The 24,229-nt window shown below is 34.3% G+C and overlaps 1 protein-coding gene across 13 annotated transcripts in view; it reads left to right on the top strand.

The window, feature by feature from the left end:
• Positions 1–24,229, top strand: part of BIRC6 (baculoviral IAP repeat containing 6) — a 209,152-nt gene that overhangs the window by 88,290 nt on the left and 96,633 nt on the right. For 6 of the 13 annotated variants that reach the window (XR_011255747.1, XM_069583614.1, XM_069583612.1 and 3 more), the window contains 18 exons: positions 261–469; positions 796–1,142; positions 1,893–2,112; positions 2,616–2,749; positions 3,479–3,616; positions 5,436–5,563; positions 7,446–7,577; positions 8,410–8,625; positions 9,406–9,589; positions 10,208–10,363; positions 12,079–12,212; positions 13,086–13,239; positions 15,660–15,776; positions 17,690–17,844; positions 18,376–18,502; positions 19,664–19,774; positions 21,041–21,174; positions 24,002–24,129. Coding sequence is in view for 12 of the 13 variants with exons in the window: in XM_069583614.1 (XP_069439715.1) it covers positions 261–469; positions 796–1,142; positions 1,893–2,112; positions 2,616–2,749; positions 3,479–3,616; positions 5,436–5,563; positions 7,446–7,577; positions 8,410–8,625; positions 9,406–9,589; positions 10,208–10,363; positions 12,079–12,212; positions 13,086–13,239; positions 15,660–15,776; positions 17,690–17,844; positions 18,376–18,502; positions 19,664–19,774; positions 21,041–21,174; positions 24,002–24,129 (2,924 nt within the window). In the remaining variant the exon portion in view is untranslated. The remainder of the gene's footprint in view (positions 1–260; positions 470–795; positions 1,143–1,892; positions 2,113–2,615; positions 2,750–3,478; positions 3,617–5,435; positions 5,564–7,445; positions 7,578–8,409; positions 8,626–9,405; positions 9,590–10,207; positions 10,364–12,078; positions 12,213–13,085; positions 13,240–15,659; positions 15,777–17,689; positions 17,845–18,375; positions 18,503–19,663; positions 19,775–21,040; positions 21,175–24,001; positions 24,130–24,229) is intronic. The other 7 variants (XM_069583613.1, XM_069583609.1, XM_069583605.1 and 4 more) reach the window with 3 other exon arrangements.

Raw genomic sequence — 24,229 nt, 5'->3', positions numbered from 1 at the left:
AATTTAAAAGTATCCTTATAACACAGGGAACCATACTTAATATCCTGTGATAAACCATAATGGAAAAGTATATAAAAAAGAGTGTGTATGTGTATAGTGAATCACTTTGCTGTACAGCAGAAATGAATACAATATTATGGATCAACTGTACTTTAATAAAAAATGTATCTTTTATAATTCATTATTTTTTTAAAATACATGATTCACATTTTTATTGTTGTAGATGAGTAGGTATATATATTTATAAGTTTTCATTTCAGATCACTGTCATTGGACGTTATGGAAGTACAAATGCCAGAGCTAAAATCCCATTAGGATTTTACTATGGTCATACCTATATCTTGCCTTGGGAGAGTGAACTGAAATTAATGCATGATCCTCTGAGGGGAGAGGGAGAATCTGCAAACCAACCAGAAATTGACCAGCATTTAGCAATGATGGTTGCTCTACAGGAGGATATACAGTGCAGGTTAGTAGAAAACTGGTGTATATTTTAATCTTATTGAAGCTGTATATTTTGTATAATGTCTTGCATATACTTGGTCAAGAAATGCCTTTTCATAAGTGTATAGAGAAGGGCAAAAAGCAGGAGGACTCTAGCATGTTATAATGTTTAATGCAGTAATATGATTAAATAATTGTGTTTTGTTTTTTTTTACTACTTACCAATTGATTAATTCTTTCTAATGGCTGTATGTTAACTTGTTTAGAGATTTAATTTTTAGTGTGTATTCGTATATGTATTTTAAAGAGGACATTGCAAGAATTATTTTGTTCATTTGTTTTTTCTTATAGGTATAACTTAGCTTGTCATCGACTGGAAACTCTTTTGCAAAGTATTGATCTTCCTCCTCTCAACAGTGCTAACAACGCACAGTACTTTTTGCGAAAGCCAGACAAGGCAGTCGAGGAGGACAGTCGAGTTTTTTCTGCCTATCAGGACTGTATCCAGCTACAGCTTCAACTAAATTTGGCTCATAATGCAGTGCAGAGGCTCAAAGTAGCTCTTGGTGCAAGTAGGAAGGTGTTGAGTGAAACATCAGACCCGAAAGATTTAATTCAGACGTCTTCCACAGAGCAGTTACGTACCATCATCAGATATTTATTGGACACTTTGCTCAGCCTTCTTCATTCTTCCAATGGTTTGTATTTAGCTTAAGTACTTAAAAAGGCTGGAAATACATTTGATACAATTTTGTGTGTTGTGATGTATTAATATTTACTGGGTACTGTTTATTTTGATATCCTTTCTGATACGTTTTTGAAATGTGTTTTTAGGTTGATTCATTTTTTTCCCGTTTTTAAATTTGTTTTTCTTAAATAGATCTATGATTAATTTTTTCTTGAGTTTCAGCTATTGATGTTCCACATCATTGTGTTAACTGGCAAAATAATAATTAATCTTTGAAAATTCAACACTGAAAGCTGTTAATAAGTTGCTAATCTAACAGAACTGTCAGTTTCTAGCCCGGAGCTATTTTTGATCATTACATATGGTTTTGACTATGTGCACCCAAATACACACACACACACACACACACACACTACATATGGTTTTGACTATGTGCACCCAAATACACACACACACACACACACACGCACGCACGCATGCACGCACACGCACGCATGCACACACACGCACATACACAGCTACACACACACACAGAGCTATCTGATTCACCCAACTCCACATAGAAGAAGTATAATTGATGTAATTGCCATTTTCCCCCCAAATATTTAGCAATTAAAATTCCATATATAAGGAATAAAGAATAGGAAAATGAATAAACCAGATTTTGCTGGTAAGGAGGAAAGCCTGTCTGGGAATGCTGATTTTGATCCTATAGCATACTCTTAAATAGGAAATTTTACTGTTTTCTTTCTTGTAATAGGACACTCTGTTCCTGCAGTTTTGCAGAGTACGTTCCATGCCCAGGCCTGTGAAGAGCTTTTTAAACACCTGTGCATCAGTGGAACCCCAAAGATACGGTTGCATACTGGTCTTCTACTTGTTCAGCTGTGTGGTGGTGAAAGATGGTGGGGCCAGTTTCTTTCTAATGTTCTTCAGGAATTGTACAATTCTGAGCAGCTTCTCATCTTTCCACAGGATAGGTAGGTCAGAAAATGCCAGAATAATTTGTTATTAGTGATTTATTCCCACAGTGTTCAAATTGGAAATGTTTTGTATGTGAGTACTGAGTGTGGAAAAATTAAGCATGTCTTTTCAGAGTATGAGCAATGCCCAGTGAAGAGCATATTGAAGAAGATTCTACATGATATAACTGAACCATATTCTTTAGTTTCCTATCTGAATCTATGGAGTTTATTGATTAGTGTTTACAAATATTTCCTGTCAGATTCTATTGCTGTATGTGTCAAACGTATTTTTTTGAGTCTGTGGTAATGTTGTTTCTACCTGATTTCTTGTGGGTAAACTTAGAAAATGTAAGCAAATAGCTGAAAAAGAGCTATTTTTAACATTGTGCTTCCAGATAGAAATCTTACTAATAACCAGATAGTCTGTCATTACTCTCTTAAATTACAGTGTGAATTATTTTGAATATGAAGAGTTAAATTGATTCATACTCAGTGTTTTGTTTTTTTTTTTTTTTTAGGGTCTTCATGTTACTTTCCTGCATTGGTCAGAGATCACTTAGTAACAGTGGAGTATTAGAAAGCTTACTTAATCTGTTAGATAACTTACTGTCACCTCTTCAGCCACAGTTACCCTTGCATAGGAGGACAGAAGGTATTATTTAAATTAGTGTTCTTCAGTAAAAACATAAGATTCCTGTAAATACTGTTTTTTATAAACTATCTAGTCTGAAATATTTAATATTGATTTTCCTGCATATTTTGTTGGTATTTTTGTGATACAGACTTTTTAGAATGACCAGCCTTCATGTGATTGACTGTCACTTGGTTACTGCTTTTTCAATGTGTTACCTTTTCTTTATGTGAATTTTGAACTTGGAAATTATTGTGTATGTTGTTTTTATACTATCATGATTAAAATCAGGCTCTTATGTTTAAGTTTTTTGGCAGCAGTGCTGTTCTGTTTATTGATAATGAGCTTCATTTGAGCAATAACATTGTTCCTGGAATAAAAACTCTGAAACATAGTCTAAAACTATATGAGTTATAAATTGAGAGCATTTAAAAAAATTTCAGCCCCCTTTAAGAATAGCTTCTTATACCTTATTTTCTGTACGTTATTACCTGTTAGATTCAAATTATATTTATGAATCTGTTTTTGTACCATGAAAGATTTGTTAAATCTTCCATTAGATTTGATGTGTTACTCAATTTGTGGCCGCAGGTTTTAATTTTGAGGCTTACTATAAATAAATATTAGTGTTGATAATTATATGGTGTATTTTGGAGTTACAAAATATCTTAATTTTATAATTATTTTACCAGACTTCATTAGGATTCTTAGGGTCACATGACTATTTTTCCCCCTTTCATTTCTATACAGGAGTACTAGATATCCCCATGATCAGCTGGGTTGTTATGCTCGTGTCCAGGTTGCTGGATTATGTGGCAACTGTAGAAGATGAAGCAGCAGCTGCAAAGAAACCTTTGAATGGTAAAGACAGGGAGAGGTTTATGACAGGTATCAGAAGTTTATAATAATCTGCTGGTGGGGATTTTGAATGACTATGCAATTTTTCCAGAACTGACTTGGGCCTGGAGATTCCAGCTATATGTAATTTGTCTAAAATATTAGTTAACTTTACCAGGAATAACATAGATATAAGTGAAATTAATGAGAAGGAAGTCTGTGAAGGGTTATTGTAGTATTATGGTATTTAGTATGTCATTCCATTTACTGTTATAAAATGTTTCTGTTAATTAACTGCAAATGATTTTTTATGCCAAGATACAGAAATTCCTAGGTTTTTGTGAGTTGTAGTCTCCATAAGCTTGAAGCACAGAAAATTTTTTAAATGAAAGGAAATCAAAATGTAAGATAAATTATTTTCTTCTTGTTTTCCAAGTTAACAAGACTTTATGAAGCAGCTACATATCATATGTAAATACAGACAAGAATTTCCATAAAATTTGTAATTAAAAAAAATTATTCAGTTCAGTTCAGTCGCTCAGTCGTGTCCGACTCTTTGCGACCCCATGAATCGCAGCACGCCAGGCATCAACTCCCAGAGTTCACTCAGACTCACGTCCATCGAGTCAGTGATGCCATCCAGCCATCTCATCCTCTGTCGTCCCCTTCTCCTCCTGCCCCCAATCCCTCCCAGCATCAGAGTCTTTTCCAATGAGTCAACCCTTCGCATGAGGTGGCCAAAGTACTGGAGTTTCAGCTTTAGCATCATTCCCTCCAAAGAAATCCCAGGGCTCATCTCCTTCAGAATGGACTGGTTGGATCTCCTTGCAGTCCAAGGGACTCTCAAGAGTCTTCTTCAACACCACAGTTCAAAAGCATCAATTCTTCAGTGCTCAGCCTTCTTCACAGTCCAACTCTCACATCTATACATGACCACAGGAAAAACCATTAGGATTATACTATTAAAGGACTGTTGAAATGTTTTATATGTAAATCAGTTGTATGATACACATTGTTTGAGAATAGGGTGGGAGATTCTTTTCATGCACAAGGATTTATTTTTAAACTGTGGTGTATTTTAATATCTATAGGTCACTACTCACTTATAGACTCTAGAGGTAAGACACAAATGCAACTGTGTGTAAAGTTGGAATATAACAGACAGTATGTGAAGCCTTAGTTTTATTCATAGCATCAGGTATTATGAAAACACATAGGTGGAAGACATTTTTTTAAGGCCTGAAGAATTTGATTTGACTTGACAAAAGGATAATAAGAGAACAGAAAAAGCTGTCATTAGGTTAGCAGATGTGAAAAAAAATCACTGAGGATTGGTGACATGTGGGATTAAGCCTGAAGTGAACTGAATGACCAGTATGGAATAGTCTGGACACATTCTAGAATGAGTAGAAGAGCTATGCAGCATGGTTTTTTAACTATTCAGTCTTATTTTTGCAGTTGTTAAATCAGATTATTAAGTATCCTTTTTTTTTTTTTTGATACCTGTACAAAAGCATAGAGTTTGAAATAGGCAATAGTGAGCATTTTGTTGTTGTTACATTTGAATGACTTTATCAAAGTGGTATTGAACAAAGATTAATTTTAAACAGTTGTGGAAAAAGTAAACTGTTAACCTTAATGGAAAGATTGAAGGAACAGAGAATTCTGGTCTTAAAGTCATTTAGGGTCTAGGTTAACTTTTCTAAGATCACATGTTCATAGCAGTTTCTTTACAATGGTCTCCTTAATTGTTTTCAAAAACTGCTTTGTTGTGATTGACACATTTATCATTTTATATTTTCTGGGTATGAATAGTACTTTAAAATCACATTTATCATAATTATTAATACAACTTTTCCTTGCTCTGTAGGTAACCAGTGGAGTTTTATTAACAATAATCTGCACACCCAGAACATAAGTCGGTCTTCCAAAGGCAGCAGTAGCCTTGATAGATTATATTCCAGAAAAATAAGAAAGCAGCTAGTTCATCATAAACAGGTAACTTTTGATATTTTTTTGCTTGTGTTATTTTAGTGTTTGAGACATTGTATGAGATAGGCTTCCCATCAGACCTTATGAACTACTTAATTTAGAGAAATTATTTGACTCTTTTGAGATGGACTTTATTTGTAAGATGCCAGCAATACATAGTTTACAGATTTTTGCCAAGTTCTTTTAAACTGTCTACCTCCTCACATTTCTGATGCTACTATTCTAAGTGCAGCTCATTTGCCTAGTCAGAAGACGTATCTGCCTTTGTTTTCTCAATCCAGTTCATTTTTCATACTGCCTCTAGAGGGTTCTTTTAGATACAAACCTGATCATATCGCTCCACCTCTAAATTGTTAGTGGTTTCCAGGTGATCTTTGAATGATGGTAAAACTGCTTAACGTGGCTTTAGCATATCTATCATCTGCCTGTCTAACTTTTAGATTTGAGTTTTGGTCTAGCCATATTGATTTTGAGTTCCTGGACCACCTGCAACCAGTCTTCTCATCCAAGATTTATCTTAGTATGTGCTTATTCCCCCATCCCTTCCTCTCTCCATGCCAAACATTTAATTTATTATTTTGCTTGGATAATTGAACTTACTTTTCAGAAATTAGTTCATATTCACTTCCTCAAGGAGCTCTTCCCTGGTTTCTTTTCTTTTTTTTTTTTTTCTTCCCTGGTTTCTAAATTAGGATCCCATAAAATATCCCCACGTATCCTGTATTGTCCCTTTCGTTATATTTATTGTATTCTGTTGAGATTCTTTTGTTAACCTGAGTTTATAGCTGATGTCAGATTCTTATACGCCACTACTTTATTATAGTTATATTTCAAAATGCATCTTCCTCTCTGTCTTTACTATATATTTAATATCCAGTATGGAGCCTCATATGTCTCCTAAAAGTATTTGTATAATTGATTTAAGATGAAAGGAAAAGAAAGTGAAGTCTCTCAGTAGTGTCTGACTCTTTGCGACCCCCATGGACTGTAGCCTGCCAGGCTCCTCCATCCATGGGATTTTTCAGGCAGGAATACTAAAGTGGGGTTGCCATTTCTTTCTCCAGCGGATCTTCCCGACCCAGGAATCTAACCTGGGTCTCCCACACTGCAGGCAGACTCTTTACTGTCTGAGCCACCAGGAAGGCTAATTTAAGATGAAATTAGAATTTATATGAAAACATGTATGCTCAGAAAGTTTGTGAAAGCTTTGGGTTACTTAAAAAGCATGACTTAGCACTAAATTACTTATTTCTGAGTTTTTCCACTATGGGCAACCGTTGGCCCTTTTGCAAGAAAATGATGTGAAGCTTTTTTGCATCATTGAAATCTGAATAACGTAGGTGAATTGTAATAATATCATTACTCTGTTGTGATATTTTGCTATTGTTAGGCAAAATTGGGTAAAGTGTAAAAGGGATCTCTGCATTATTTTTATAACTGCATGTGAATTTATAGTTATAATAAAATTTTTAATTAATAAGAATCATAGACATACCAAAAAATGTACTACCCTTGAAGGAGATTTCCATAAAAGCCAAGCTAGGACTCTTGTACAGTAAAAATATTTTCCTAGTGTATTTAAAAATAATTCTGTTCCTCTGTTTAAAAACATTGCATCAGTCAGTCTCATTAGAGGCTTACATAAAAAAAGTATTCCACTTATTTTTCTTCTTCCATGGATAAGAAATTGGTTACTTCTTAATTACAAAATGGGGAGATCTTTTATTTGGATTTTGGAGGTGATTTTTTACAAAATCAATATAGTTAAAACTAGACTTTACAGAAAACTACTTACTCCATTAATTTGCTGTATGGATTCTGAGAAGTACAATAACTTATTTTGTTGTTTTTAACATTGCTAACTATAAGATTAACATTTTCTTTAAAGCAACTTAACTTATTGAAAGCAAAACAGAAGGCTTTGGTGGAACAGATGGAAAAGGAAAAAATACAGAGTAACAAAGGATCATCATATAAACTTCTGGTAGAACAAGCAAAATTAAAGCAAGCTACCTCAAAGGTATGATCTTTATTTTTTAATGTAATTATCTTAGAAAAGTTACTCTTCCATTTAGTATTAATATTTTAAATTATTTGAATAGTTAAATATCTTTACTAATGATCAGGAAGTTTTATGTTATTCTGCTTATCAGCAGAAAAATCTATCCTATGTACTTCTTTGTGGGGAAAGATAGCTTTAACTCAAGGAACTACATGGTTAACGTAGAGTTAAAGTATTTTTCTAGCGTATTTTCTTTAAAGTGGATTGTGTTCCAATAAATTGATGATAAAAGGATTTAGGATGTGTATGGTTTTCCTAATGTGTCCATTCTAAGTGAAAGTTAATTTCAGTGATTTTTAAATAAAGTTTTTTAAAAAAATAATGACTTTGTTTTTCAACTTGGGGGATAGCATTTCAGTAGCAACTAAGTTTGCATATTGTGTTTCTATAAATATGAGATTACAATTATTCCAGCAAAATTTGAAATGAATTAATACTCTGTAGTTTGTATGTATAGGTTTCTTTACCATTCACCTTTTAAGATTATGTTTAGGGTGTTTTGGTAATATTTAAAATAATAGATTTACCCTAATAGAGCGTTTTTATAGAATTCCTCCTTTCTGAAATTCTATTCGATATCTGATGAATTATTCTAAAATAGACAAAGGTATATATTGTCAGTATAGTTTTTAATAATCTTACTTTTTGAAGCTTATGGTTTGCCTAAAAATCTTGTTCTTTGGAAGTTGTATGTTTTCTGAGTGTATATTTTCATCTCAGAAATAAACTCATATTGAAAGAATTTTCATTCAATAAACATTGATTTAATACTGTAAATTTCTGTGTATAGCACTTTAAGGATTTAATTCGGCTTCGTCGGACAGCGGAGTGGTCTCGTTCTAATTTAGACACAGAAGTTACAACAACAAAAGAAAGTCCAGAGATAGAACCACTTCCATTTACTCTGGCCCATGAACGTTGTATTTCAGTAGTCCAGAAACTTGTCCTGTTTCTCCTCTCTATGGATTTTACATGCCATGCGGATCTCTTATTATTTGTTTGTAAGGTAAGTAAAGTAATAGGCCTAATTTACAATTACAGGCTTAGAGAATAAAAAAAAGAATGAAGAAAAAAATAAAGTTTTAAATTGAGTTTTAAGAGAAATAAAACTGCTTTGGTTTTCCTTTTATGCGGTTTAGTTTTTTTTAATGTGCCTTGAAAGATTTTAGAAATACTTGGGCACTTATTTTTAGGAAACCTATTATACATTTTTAATCTAGTTAAAACTAGATTAATGTAGACTTGAAATGTAAATAGTGTGAAGCGAAGTGAAAGTTGCTCAGTCGTGTCTGACTCTTTGTGACCCCAGGGACTATACAGTCCATGGAATTCTCCAGGCCAGAATACTGGAGTGTGGGTAGCCTTTCCCTTCTCCAGAGGATCTTCCCAACCCAGGGATCAAACCCAGGTCTCCCACATTGCAGGCGATTCTTTAACTGCTGAGCCACAAGGGAAGCCTTGGGTATGTCTGTACAGCCTACCTTTTTCTTTTAAGATAGGCAATCTACAAATGAGTGTCAAATTATAGCAGTGAAGGCTGTATTAATGCCCTGAAGGCTTTCCTGTAGCATATTGATTGTTTGTAGAAACTGAACTTTTCAACTCAGATTTTTTTACCTGGATTTTAACATTTGATCCATGAAATTACATTTCCTTTGCATTTCATGTCAAACAGTTATTTTGACATCAAAAGCATATCTCATAGAAAAGTTAACTTCAATGCTTTATTTTTGGAGGAAACATGTAATAGCTACTTAAGTGTATGATTTTATAAAATGTATTACAGGTTCTTGCACGCATTGCGAATGCCACAAGGCCAACCATACATCTATGTGAGATTGTGAATGAACCCCAACTGGAAAGACTGCTATTACTTTTGGTTGGAACTGACTTCAATAGAGGAGATATATCTTGGGGTGGTGCTTGGGCTCAATATTCCTTAACTTGTATGCTACAGGATATTTTAGCAGGTTTGTTAGCATTTGTTTTTAATAAGGTATATCAAAATGAGCTTGTCAATGCTTGACAAATCATTAAAGGAAACTGTGCCCCTCAAAAGTGTAAAATGTCTTATCTCAGCAGTAGCAACCCTTTCAAATTACTTCTGTGTTTAATAATGTTGATACCTGTGATAAATGCAAGTGTTTATGGAGGAATTAGGTTATAAAGTGCAGGGATACGGGGGCTAGTCTGCTTCCTTATTAATACCAGCAGTGGGCTGCTTCTAAGTTCTCTTGGTGCGCTTGAGGAAGGTACTCCCTATTCCTCAGTTTTTTCATCTGTAAAATAAGAATAATAAAAACATCCTTATTGTTATTTTGATGAATAAATGAGTTAATATATTTAAATTGATGATAATGACTCCTTATTCATAGGCACACATTCTATGTTTTTACTAGTTAGCATTTGAAGTTAGTGCAATGGAAGGCCCTAGCATTTCCTTGGATAGATGAGGACTCATTTGCCTCAGAAACTTCTATGGTTGTTGTAGTGTACATGCTGTTCTCTATACTAGATGAAAAAATATGCTTTGGTGGTCTGTTTCCTGATGACTAAAACAGTTGAGGTGATGATATTCTCACCTGCAGGAGAACTGCTGGCTCCAGTAGCTGCAGAAGCCATGGAGGAAGGAACGGTGAGTGACGATGCGGGTGCAACAGCCGGCGACTCTGATGACTCCCTGCAGCAGTCTTCAGTTCAGCTGCTGGAAACTATCGATGAGCCTTTGACACATGATATGACAGGTACATCCTTTGCATTTTCAACTAAACATATCCTTAGCTCTTTTTTAAAAAATGGAAACTTAAATTTCAAAACTAAGAATATTAATGAAGTATAAAATTTTTATAGTAAGTCTTTGGCCTTAGTGACCATATCAGTATTTTTCTGATAAACAGGTTTTACTTTGATTTTCTGCATGCTTTTTTTTAAAAAACAATTTTTATTCATTTGTTTATGCCTGTGCTGGTTCTTCACCACTGCATGGGCCTTTTCCTCGTTTCGGGGCGTGGGCGGCTCCTTATTGCGGCGTGTGGGCTTCTCACTGGGGTGTCTTCTCCTGTTGCAGAGTGCTGGCTTCAGTAGCTGCCGCAGCACAGGGGCTCTGTGGTTTCAGTTTCCGGGCTCTAGACCACAGGCTCAGGTGTGGTGGCAAACAGGGTTAGTTGCTCTGTGGCAGGTGTGATCTTCTCTGACCCAGAATCACCTCCTGTCTCCTGCATTGGAGAGGCTGATTCTTTACCGCTGAGCCACGGGAGAAGCCCTTTGCATGTTTTTTCTAATGAAATGGTATCCTTTCACAGTGTCCATGTTATTTTGATACAGTCTTAACTTGGCTCTGTGGAAGGAATTATAAGCTAGAAACCTGTTAAAAATACACAGTGGTAAAGACAGCAAGGTTAATGGCTCCTGACTTTTTCTTTCTTTGTTTTCTACCTTTTCAAAACTATAATGTGCATCTTAGCATGTACAAACCTTTGTGGTGTACTCCCTACTTTTCAAGACTGTTTCATTTATTACCTTGCAATGTTACAGTCATTTCATTTGTTTCATTACTTAATCTTAGATTCTCTCATGATTTTTTCCTTTCTGTCTGATAGTCCCTTTACCTGGAGGAGATTTTCTTCTCTAGTTTGCATAGTGAACTTCTGGTCTGAGATTCAATACAGCTACCCTCCTCCAAGAAGCTTTTCCCATCACCATCAGCTATGTTGGAGACTGCTGTTGGTGCTACCTACTTCCTTGATTGTCTCCAGTAGCAGCTACCATGCTGTATTTGGTTTAATTTCTGTTGTGTACCCTCACCTCTGAACCCTTGTTAATTTATTGGAAGGTAGAGATGTGTTTTATTGATCTTCATATACTCACACCCTAATGCAGGCTGATGTTTTCTTGACATTGTATAAACATATGTTGAATAAAAGAGAGTGAGAAAGAAAGGAAGATAAAGGTTGGAAGGCATAAAAGGCTGGTCAAGCATTTGGAGTCATCTGAGACAAAATAGTTTCTAATTCATGATAGAAAAATAAGGTGGATAGCAGTGCTCTTAAAACTTTACTTTTCACTTTAATAATGGGTTTTGTTTCCCTAACTATTAGGTGTAATTTATGAATTATATATTGGAGGCAATAAAATGAACAATAGTTGTTCTTTCTAGAAGTGGTTAATGGTTATTTTTAACAGCAAAGTTTATGTAACTTGATTCAACAAGGACTAATCCTATGGTCTTTTTCCCTAGGAAGTTACATACTATTGCACTGGTGTTTTTAATTGTGTGTGTTATAGGCTGATGTGTTTGTGTACTTACTTATGCTTAATTTTCAAGTATAAAAATGTAGAGACTTCTATATCAGAAACATTTTATATTTAAGTAAATGTAATTGCTTTATAATTAAAAGCAGTAGTATATTGGGTAAATTTTATATACTCCACCAAAAAAATCACTTTAAATTATTTGAAGGTGCACCTCCTCTTTCCTCTTTGGAAAAAGATAAAGAAATTGACCTTGAGCTACTTCAGGATCTAATGGAAGTTGACATTGATCCTTTAGATATTGATTTGGAAAAGGATCCTCTGGCAGCCAAAGTCTTTAAGGTATGATCCACTAGAATATTCTTTGCAATTAAAATCTTTCATCTTGAAAGTATACATTTAATGTAACCCATTATTTAGTTCGATCAAAATTGAATTACTTTAGATACTATGGTAGATTTTTTATGAAACTATTGGAATGTTATAAGGAGACCTTACATCATTATTTTTTAATATAGCTGCTAATATTACCTTAAATGTTAATAAGAACCATTAATAAACATAGGAGGTATGGTTATGGAGTATTGAGATTTCAAGCAGCATTTAAGCTCATCCAGGTTGAGTTCATTGCAGAATCTACACCTTTACTAGCTGCTACTTTTTCTAAAGGAGATACAACTGTAATACTTTATTTTAGTTTATTTTGTTTGTAAGAGATTTTATTAAGATCCTGCTGTTGTTGCTGCTAAGTCGCGTCAGTCGTGTCCGACTCTGTGCGACCCCATAGACGGCAGCCCAACAGGCTCCTCTGTCCCTGGGATTCTCCAGGCAAGAACACTGGAGTGGGTTGCCATTTCCTTCTCCAATGCGTGAAAGTGAAGTTGCTCAGTCATGTCCAACTCTTAGTGACCCTATGGACTATATATAGCCTACCAGGCTCCTCCGTCCATGGGATTCTTAAGGCAAGAGTACTAGAGTGGGTTGCCATTGCCTTGATTAAGATGCTAGATTCTAATAAATATGGTCTTTTTAGACTTGGGGATACAATGGAATATTCTGAACCATTCCTATAGATCATTAAATTTATGTTTTAAAAATTTTAAGGGTAAGGGGAATGTTTACTCTGTAGCCCTGTTTGAGTTAAGGTGGTGTAAATAATATGTTACTCTTAGTGAAGAGTCAAAAATAAACCAAAGTTTTTTCTATTTTTTTAAGCCAATAAGCAGTACATGGTATGACTATTGGGGTGCTGATTATGGCACCTACAATTACAACCCGTACATTGGAGGTCTTGGAATTCCTGTAGCAAAGCCACCAGCAAATGCAGAGAAGAATGGATCACAGACAGTTAGTGTTTCAGTGTCTCAGGGTAAGTGAGGCACTGTTATTAAGACAAGCTATTCTTAAAACAAGCTCTCAGTTTGTGTATTCTTGGTCTCCTGAGAATTTGATCCTGAATGTATGCTGAGAGAGTTCATTATTGCAGGGCTGCCTTGAGAGTGACTGACACTCAGAGCTGTGTGTTGGTCAGTTTGGAAGCATTTCTATTTATGGTCCATCTTTTGTTTCTCAAAATAACACTGAGCAAAATATACTTGTGAGCTGTGTGAGTTTGCCAGTGGCTTTAATTATTTTTATTGTTATTGTACTTTCTTTTACTTTTATTGTTATTATAATAGTAAATTTATGTTTATTTGTAAGCAGAATGGAATCACGTTGAGTATTATTTTTGTACTCTTCTAGTCACAGATATATAACTTTCTTTTTTCAATGAAATATTTTCTTAAAGTTTGAATCAACCATACATTTACTGAAAAGTTACAAGTGTAATACAGAGAACAGCTTTATCCTGACCTATTTGGGAGTAAGTTGTTAATCTGATATTTTTTTATTTTATTTTGTTTTACAAAGCAGGACATTTCTTCTACATAGACATATCAGGAAGCACATTCCATCAAAATCAGGAAATTAACATTAGTACTAACTTTAAGAATCCATTCAAGTTTCAGCAGTTGTGTCTAAATAATGTCCTTTATGGAAAATGATGCAAATTGTATGTTGCATTTTACAGTTAACCCTTGAGTAATAGGAGTAGAGTGGCCCACTCCCAAACAGTTGAAAGTCTGTGTGTAACTTTACAGTTGGTTCTTTCTCTCCAAAGTTTTGAGTGTGTGTGTGTGTGTGTGTGTTAAGACACTTAAGTTGTGTCTGACTCTCTGTGACCTTAATGGCTACAGCCAACCAGTCTTCTTTGCCCATGGGGATTTTCCAGGCAAGAATACTGAAGTGGGTTGCTGTGCTCTCCTTTAGGGAATCTTCCCAATCCAGGGATCAAACAGGTTCTTTACCACTAGTGCCACCTGGGAAGCCCTTTGCATCCATGCATTCAGCGAACTGTGGATTGTGTAGTATATATTTATTGAAAAAAATCCGTGTAAGTTGACTTGTGCAGTTCAAAGTGTATTTTTCATGGGTGAACTATAGTTACCATATGTCTTCAGTGTTATTCAGTTTGCCACACTTTTTCAGAGGTGACTTTCATGATCTTGGTGCTTTTGAAGATTATAGGCCAGTTATTTGGTAGAATTTCTGTCAGTTGGGGTTTGTATGCTGTTTCCTCATGATTAGATTCTGGTTATGTGACTTTGGCAGTAATATTAGGAAACTGTAGTGTCAGGCTTTTCTTATTGCATCCTATTAGGCAGCTCATGATTTTAATTTGGATCACTGCTGGTGGTCTTCAGTCTAATTACTTGATAAAAGACATGTCTATCAAAATTTTCCAGTGAAAAATTATTCTTTTCCCTTTTGCAAAAAAATTTTGATTGGTTGGAGTGACAGAAGAATACTTGGAAACTGTTATTTTTTTAAAAAGAAGTTAATAGTTTATTCATTTACTTTTGAATAGACCAGTGGTTTCCTTTTTTTATTCAGTGTGTTATAATTTGTTATTACCATTATTTATTTGTCTTAAAATACAGGGAACATGAAGTTTTCCATTTTAACCATTTTTAAGTGTATAGTTCTATGCATTAGGTTAATTCACATATCATTATTTATTTTGATATTCATATTGCCCTGATTTGACCAGTGATATCTCCTTTAAACTGGTCTCTTGTTTTTTTGTTTTTTTTTGACATGGCCTCATCTTTCTTTGAACATTTCCCTTTTTTGGGATAACAAGATGCCCCAAGCTCATCATTTACTTTCCCTTTTCCAGACTGAGAATTAGCCTCTTCATGAACAAAAAAGATATTTCAAAACCTTTTAGTGGGAGAATTCAAGGTTGGAGTACTCGATATACTTGTTGCTAACTTGGGGCTGTTTCCATGGTCTCTTGATGGACAAATCTAGGGGATGTGTACACACATTTGTGTTTATATTTATTTCTGTATTTGTTTGTCTATCTAGCATGCCGCAAGTTTACATTGATACATCAGTTAATCTAACTGCAATCTAACTCCATAGCCTTCATTTTTCCTTTGTTCCTATTTCTCTTTTCTCTTGATAGTGAAGTACCTGATTCTCCTTACCCTTAACATACTTGCTTCCACTGTCATTGCTTCCCTTACTTGGGCTGCCTTTCTTTATATCACCACTGTCCTGTCTCCAGCCTCCTTTGCCCAGATCCTGTTACCTGCTGTTCCTCTGGTGCCCGTGCCAGGTTGCTCTGATGGGAAGATGCATTCCTCACCCTGTTTGGGGCTCAGATGTCAACATTTTGTTGTAGGAAGTAGGACATGAATAATAATTATTAAATAGCTTTTGTTTTTTAATTGTTTTTTGTAGCCCTAGATGCTCGCCTAGAAGTTGGACTCGAACAACAAGCAGAGCTTATGTTGAAAATGATGTCTACCCTGGAAGCAGATTCCATTTTACAGGCATTAACAAATACATCTCCTACATGTATGTAAAAGTCACCACTCTTAGAGTATTATACTTAACAGTTTCTCTCTTGATTATTGTCATATGTACTCAGTGGATTTTTTTAAAAATTATTTTTGGCTGCACTGAGTCTTTGTTGCTTTGCAAAGGCTTTCTCTAGTTGCGGTGATGAGCAGCTATTCTTTTTTGCAGTCATGGGCTTCTCTTGTTGTGGAGCATAGGCTCTAGGCATGCAGGCTTCAGTAGCTGTGGCTCACAGGCTCTATAGAGCGCAGGCTCAGTAGTTGTGGCACACGGGCTTTGTTGCTCCATGGCGCGTGGATTCTTCCTGGGCCAGAGATTGAACTCGTGTCTCCTGCATTGGCAGGTAGGTTCTTATCCACTGCACCACCAGGGAACTACCAGTGACAGATTTTTAAACTCTCCCTTGCTAATTTAGTAGCAAGTTGAGAGATAAGACAGAAGATTAATGAATTCAGAGAGTGGAAGGGGAACAGAACACCTCCATGTAGTGGTCTTCAGTTCAGTCCAAAAACTTGAGTCATGTTTTTGTTATTTGTGGTAGTGTGAGGTTAATGACATTTTTGGGGAAGCCTGTATAGCTAGCTGCCTAGGAGTTTGTCGCATTATATCCAAATTTGTGATAAAATGGTTTTCTTGATAGTAACATCTTTATCTTCCTTGAGGACATATGAAAGAAGATGAAAGACATATCATGATGATAGCCAAATAGGTCTGATTGAACTACAGAATTGAGATGACGTACTACCTAATTATCTATAGCAAAAGAAGAGAAACTTTTTATAGTGAATGACCAGATAGTAAACATTGTAGGCTGTCTGGGGCCATGCATGTTTTGCAGCTCTACTCTGACTTAAGCAGCTGTAGACAACATATACCTAAATGAATAGCTATGGCTATTTGAAAACCATGTTACAGAGTCTGGTGGCCTGCCATATTTGGCCAAAGGACACAGTTTCCTGACTGTTGATGTTGTGCTAGACTTCAGTAGATCCCCTTCTGCCACGTGAGTACAGTTAAGAGAGCAGCCTGTCTACCTTAAGGTGGAGCTGTGCTATGGAGATGGTGATGTTTTTGCTTTTCTTAGGTCAAGAAAAATGAAAATGTGGTGGGACATGGTGATGAATAAAAGTATAGGGATACTAGTTAGAACCTAGGAAGCATGTCATGTCTTTTGAAGGAGAGTTCAGAATTCATTTCAATAGAGAAATTTGGGTTTTCGGATCTTTCTATGTAAAGTTGAATTCTTTTGGTTTGCATTTTTCATTTTTTCTTGCCTTAGGAAGTACAGAAAAAATAGAAAAACCTAAGAATTGGTGTAGTGTTCTGCTTCTTGATATAGTCTATCTTTTGATTATTTTTCTGCCTAAAACTTATGTTCTTCGTTTAGTATAAAACTTTCTAAATATATGAGAAAGTTCTCTTAGCATCCCTTTATTTCTCTGCTCACCATGAATCTATACTCAGTTAGTTTGGTGTGTGTATCTTCGCATCAGAACTTTTCAGTAGTTCCCTGACAATTTTAATGTGCCATTTAAGGTTGAGAATCAATGGATTAGAGTCTAGATTGTTCTAAAGCCATCTTCTCAAGAAATAGGCAAGGGTCTTCTTTCTTTCTTTTTTCCTCCCTTTTATTAGGAGAAAATTGCAGATAGAAATTGCTGGAGAGTAAGGTTCTTTCCCTTTGGTGGACAAGTGCCGTGAATTAGGGAGCTTCTGTTTGTGGTGATTTTTCTTTTGAACTTTCAAGTAATGTTGTAAAACCATGTTTTCAAACAATGTAATGCTGAATCATTTTTAAAAAATGCAATTTTAATTAAAAAAAAAACTTTCACTTAACTGTACATATTAATAGCTAGTTAACATTTCTCCTGCTACTTTGTGATAAAATCCCAATTGTGTTTAATTTTCAGTATCACAGTCTCCCACCGGAACAGATGATTCACTTCTAGGGGGCTTACAAGCAGCAAACCAGTCCAACCAGCTTATTGTACAGTTATCATCTGTCCCGATGTTAAATGTTTGTTTCAACAAACTTTTTTCCATGCTTCAAGTCCATCATGTTCAGGTATGACTTCAGGAGAAATGGTGTATTTTTAGACGTTATTGCTGGCCTGGAAAAGATGAAATAACTGGAAAGATCAGTCTCAATCAGACAGTGATGATTTCTTTGTCATACTCAGATGGAAAAATCTTGGAGGTATTTTAATTAACCGCAGTTCATCAGTGATAGGTTATTTATTATTTTTATGATTTTAAACTTCTTTAGTTCTAACTCTATATTATATACACACCTGTATATTATACACACACCTGTATATTATACACACACCTGTATTTAAAGACTTGAGTCACCTCTTTTAATTTAGTAAAACATTTGTATTTGGTAAATTATAAATTTTAATTCAGTTAAATTTCATTTGATCTAGATTTTTAAGATGTTTGCTCTTCACCTGAATTGAAGTAACCAAAAATAGTATTTAATTGACAGATTATTTATTCATAATCGTAAGGATTCCTACATAAGTTTTTTTGTTTACATGCTATTTCATAATATCATGGGTACATTTTCTTTCTGTCAATTTTCATTGTTTTTCAGTTGGAATCACTTCTCCAGCTGTGGCTCACATTGAGTCTGAATTCTAGTTCATCTGGAAACAAAGAAAATGGAGCAGACATTTTTTTATATAATGCTAATCGAATACCTGTCATTACATTAAATCAAGGTAAGATTTATTTATATATAAATAGATTTATTTATATAAATCATATAAAAATCATAAAATTATATATAAACATATTTATATAAATCAAGGTGACATTTATGCTGTGTCATTAACATAGCATAAAGTAAGTTAAAAAGAAAATGATTAGGTTAATCTTTATCGTGGTTGTACTGTTTCAGTAAAAAAAAACCACCTTTTTAAATATACTGACTTATTAATTAGCAGGAAAGAGGACAGAAAATTGTATGATCTGTATTATGTCTGTGTATAACAACCCTTTGGACGTACAGTTTGTGTAATGGAAGCAGAAAAAGCGTTGTAAATTTTTTGTATTTTAAAATTAAATTTTAAAGTTAATTGGTTCACAAGTAGATTATATAATCTGGGCCACTTTATTTAATAAATATAAGTTCATGATTGCTTTATTTTGTGCTTTTTCTGGGAAGTTTCTTATGTTTCTGTCATAATCATTGTTTATTGATGCTGAAATTATGCTGTTTGTAGTCAGTAAGATGCTTTCTTTATAGATTGTTTTTTTGTGTGTTTTTTTGTGAAATACGCAACGTCTTTTTTAGGTTTTAATATGATAGGTGTTGCAGACTATATATATTTCCTGCCTAGGATCTGGAATCAGCCAATTTACTTGGTGTTTTAAGAGCACGATTAAGTGCTTTATATTGTGTTTGCTTATTTTTAATACCTTTTTTCGTTTCTCCACCTGCCACAAGTGCTTCTTATGTAGGCCTTGTAGGTGACTTAGTTATAGTTTTATTTTGTGCTTTTCTGGGAAGTTGCATTGATTTTGAATGGTCTGCCCCACTTCTGTCTTTCTAGGATGCCCTATTATTTTCAGTTTTTTATTTTGCAGAATATGAGGATATTTAGTAAAACACAAATTATATAGCCTGTAGTTTGGAAAGGATTACAAATGTGTAGTGATGACATGTTATTTGTCATAGAATGAGCTTTAAACCTAGACATAAAATGTTGCTGACTCTAATGCTTTAGTTATATTTAATGGGAAACTCTTACTTATGTTTTGAGGACACTAGTGAATTGATCTTAAAAATAATGGCATGGTTTTAAATTCTCTTTGTTTCAATTCTTAGTAAACATTTGCTATTTCTGAGTGAAAATTTCCCCTTTCTCTTTTTCAAATAGCATCAATAACCAGCTTTCTCACGGTGTTAGCTTGGTATCCCAATACGTTGCTCCGGACATGGTGCCTTGTGCTTCATAGTCTAACTCTCATGACAAACATGCAGCTTAATTGTAAGTCCAGACAGTCCTTTATATTTCTGACATACATTTTTTTTTCTTGCTATCAGGTTCTTAAAAAGATGTTTCCAAGAAGTGAAATAGTTGTGAAAATGATTAAATGTCTTATTTGACTATGTCTCTATTAGACTTGTTCTTAATGTGTCTTGTCCTTTGTGCTACTTTACTTTGATTATATACGCCTATGTATCTATAATTACAAGTTTAAATTATATTTTTACCTCCTAAAAACTTTTACATTTAAAGATCGATTACTTTTAGAGTACAAAATCAAGTATGTAATGTTAGCCTGTGTCTTGTGCTGGTTATTTATTCTTTTTAAAGTAACTTAGCACTTAAAAATGGTTTGTTCATTAATATATTCGTGAACATATATGACTAGATACCTCAGTTTGTGCTTTTCACATCTAAAATCTGTTTTCCTGGAATCTAATTGTTTCTTCTCAGATTCTAAACTCCTAATAGTTTCCTACTTTCTTTACCTCACTTCTTTATTTCCTGTTTAAGTTAAGATAGTAAAATTAATTTTTGAACCTTTTAAGAATGAAACTTCCCCAGTGGCTCAGACAATAAAAAATCTGCCTGAAATTCAGGAGACCCAATTTAATCCCTATGTCAGGAAGATCCCCTGGAGAAGGGAATGGCTACCCACTCCAGTATTCCTGCCGGGAAAATCCCACAGACAGAGAAGTCTGGCCGGCTACGGGCCATGGGCTTGCAAAGATTCCAACATGCTAAACCACTAAGACTTTCACTTTCTATATGACGCTGATGATAGATTTGACTTGAGTATTTTGTTCACTTCAAAAAACTGTTGTATTATCAGTATATATCTTAACAGTATGCAATCTTTATGTAGCTAACCTGCTAAAATGAATAAATTTTACCTCAGTTTATCTTCAAAAGCTGGGTTAAACTTTATCTGAAAAATAAATCTTTATTTCTAGAAAGGGACAGTGATTACTAAGAATAGGCTGACCAAAAGGACAGTAAGCATTTAATTATTTCTTTTCAACTTGTCTGTATACTGAATAAGATATATATTAAACTAGTTATTTTTCCCTACCAGAAAGGAGGCAAGAGATCTGTGGTAGAGGAAAATAGAAAGTGAGGCTCAGTCAGTACAGTAGAGATTTAGATTGTTTTTAGTAACTACCAGGAATATATGAGTTTTCTTTGAAACCAAGAGATGTTTTAAATACTGCAGTTCCATTGTTTCAGACTGTTTATTGAAAACTTCTTTTTTTTAATGCTTTATAGCTGGTTCCAGTAGTGCCATTGGAACTCAGGAGAGTACTGCCCATCTGCTGGTTTCAGATGCAAACCTGATTCATGTTTTAGTGAAATTTCTTTCTGGCACAAGTCCACATGGAACAAATCAACACAGTCCACAGGTATATGATTTTTGAAAACCAGAGATAGGCTTAGATTATTTAGTAAACTTATTTGTAAAATAAATTTTAAGTGTACCAAATATGTAAAATTTTTATTGCTAAGGTATTAAATGATGGCTTTTTATGTATAAATGTAATAAAATGTTTTGAATTATTTATAATAATAGCTGTACTGAAACAATATAGCAGGTAGTAAGTTTTCTCTTGGAATTACTTGATTTTTATGCAGAGATGCATTTTTGGTGTTATATTGTATTATTTGTGAAACTTTCTAAACAAATACTTAAATGTTAGGAAAGCATTTCAAAACTTTGGGATTTTAAAAATATTTTAAAAATAATGTATTATGTTTAATGACCTCTACAGTCAAGATTTGAGAAGTCACCTAACTTAATTCTTTAATAATATTAAATATTTTGTTCAACAAAAAATGAAAAGTTGCCATGAATAGACCTAAACAGTATTATACTAAGTGCAGTAAAACAGAGAGAGACAAATGCTTTGAGTTTACTTGTATGTGGAACCTCAAAAAGCGTAACAAATGAACAAAGGTAATAAAAGTGAATAGAGTCATAGAAACAGGAAACAAACAGGTGGTTGCCTGAATGGGAGATTGGGGTCAGAGGGTAGGAAAGATGAGAGAAATAGGTGAGGGAAATTGAGAGGTACAAATTTCCAGGTACAAAATAAATGAATCACCAGTATAAAATGTACTACGTGGGGCATATTGTCAATAATAATGCAATGTCTTTATGATGACAGGTGGTAACTAGACTTACTGTGGTGATCATTTTGAAATGTATAGAAATATCAAATCACTGTTGTACACCAGGATCTAAATAGTGTTGTAGGTGAATTTCACTTCAAAAACAGACTCATAGAAGAAAAGATCAGAGGTAGGGGTTGGGGGAATTGGATGAAGGTAACCAGAAGGCAAAATCTTCCAGTTATAAGACAAGTAAGTACTAGGGATGTAATGTATAGCAAGATAAATGTAATTTACATCTCTGTATATTATATATGAAAGTTTGCTGAGAGAGTAAATCTTGCAACTTATATAGAAAAAAGTTTTTTCTTTTATTTTGTATCTATATGAGATGGATGTTCTCTAAACTTACTGTGGTAATCGTTTCATTGTGTCTGTAAGTCAAATCATTACTCTGTACACTTCAAACTTACACAGTCCCATGTGTCAATTACATCTCAAACCTGAAAGGAAAAAGATAAATACTGCTTTTGTTAATTCAGAAAAAAAAGGTATATTAGAACTTACAAGCTTTTTTAGTCTAACCACAGATATTTCTTTTATATCAATTGGCTCAGATGGTAAAGCATCTGCCTACAATGCTGGAGACCTGGGTTCAGTCCCGGGGTCAGGAAGATCTCCTGGAGAAGGAAATGGCAACCCACTCCAGTATTCTTGCCTGGAAAATCCCATGGATGGAGGATCCTGGCAGGCTGCAGTCCATGGGGTCACAAAGAGTCAGACACAACTGAGCGACTTCACTTTCACGCTTTTGTTGTACTGCTTTAAAAATAATTTTTCCTTCCTTATATTTCTTTTCAAATAAAATATATTCACTGTTCATAGTATCTTTCTAATGGATTATTCATTATTCAAATGTTTTGCAAGGTTATCTTTTATTTCTTAGCTGTATGCTTATCTGTGTGTAAGATCTGTGTACTGTTCTGGGTGCTAGAGATTTATGTAGTTAACGAGACTCTGCCATTCTTGGAGCTTAAATTCTGTTGGGTGCATTTAGTCAGTACTGTCATACTACAGAATAGACTTGAATTTTGTAGATCATCATAAAATAAATGAAAGAAAAAGATAAGAAAAGACTATTTGTAGTTTGATTGGCCCAGAGTTTTGATTGAGGGGGCAGAGGCATGTTATCAAGTGATTATTATACATAAAGGTTGCATGAATGGAATGTGAGAATTCCTGAAATCACCGATTCCAGCATCTTTATTTTACATACCTGCATTATCTGCATTGCCCACAATTGTACAGCTTGTTCATGGTAGAGCCTACGTGTCAGGGAGCATACCACTATATAAAATAGTGTGTTTCCTCTCCCTCCCCCTTTTTTATAAATAAAATAAAAGTTATTCAAGATCAAGCTTTCCACAGATATTTTGGGTTATAATAGGTAGTTTTGTTATGAATGTTAAGATTTTTATGCTCAGATTTATAAATGAGGTTTGCCTAAAATGGTTTTGAGAACTACATTGCATTTTGTTTTTCCAAAACTCCTGTAGGGTTTATGATCATAACATTCCAATGGTACTTGGTGTAGCTCTCACTATAGTTTTTTTTCATTGAAGAGATAGAAGTTTGAAAAGCTTTTTATTTTTCTTTTGCAGACTGCTGCAGGTTTATTTTTAGCTCTATAGTTTTTGTTTGGAGAGTTTTCCCCTCCATTCATTTTAGTATTTGCTCTTGTAGTCATTAGAAGCATGACCTTTTGTGGATCACTTAGCCTGTCTGTTGAAATGGGATAATTAAGATTGTGAAAATCACAGCTTTTTGTGCTTTTGAAAGCATTGTAGAGATATTTTTTGTGTAATTTAGGTGAGTCTTTTTCTATATTGAATTAAATAAGTCTGACATAATGGAAAAATATTGACCATAGAATCTGTAATTTTCAGTTTAAAATATATCAAGGCCTAAAGCTTAGTTGGTTTCATGCTATCACTGTTAATATTTTTGTTTTTCAAATGAGAAGTTTTAACCATATGGCTCTTAACACTTGATACTTTTAAATGAATAATTCAGTAAATGGAATCAGTAAGCAGTTTTCAGTAGAATTACATTTTTCTTCAGGTTGGTCCAACAGCTACGCAAGCTATGCAAGAATTTCTTACCCGATTGCAAGTGCATCTTTCTTCAACATGTCCTCAGATATTCAGTGAATTTTTGCTCAAGCTAATTCATATACTTTCAACAGAAAGGTAAATTTCAATGTCATTAACATGTATTCCTGATGTATTGATAGAAGCAATAGGTAATCCTCCAAATAAATTTTCTCTTATCATTTGTTGGGAGTTTATC

This window comes from Ovis canadensis, chromosome 3 (genome assembly GCF_042477335.2).
Source record: "Ovis canadensis isolate MfBH-ARS-UI-01 breed Bighorn chromosome 3, ARS-UI_OviCan_v2, whole genome shotgun sequence".
NCBI classification, from domain to species: Eukaryota; Metazoa; Chordata; class Mammalia; order Artiodactyla; family Bovidae; genus Ovis; species Ovis canadensis.
This window is presented reverse-complemented; position numbering and strand designations above follow the sequence as displayed.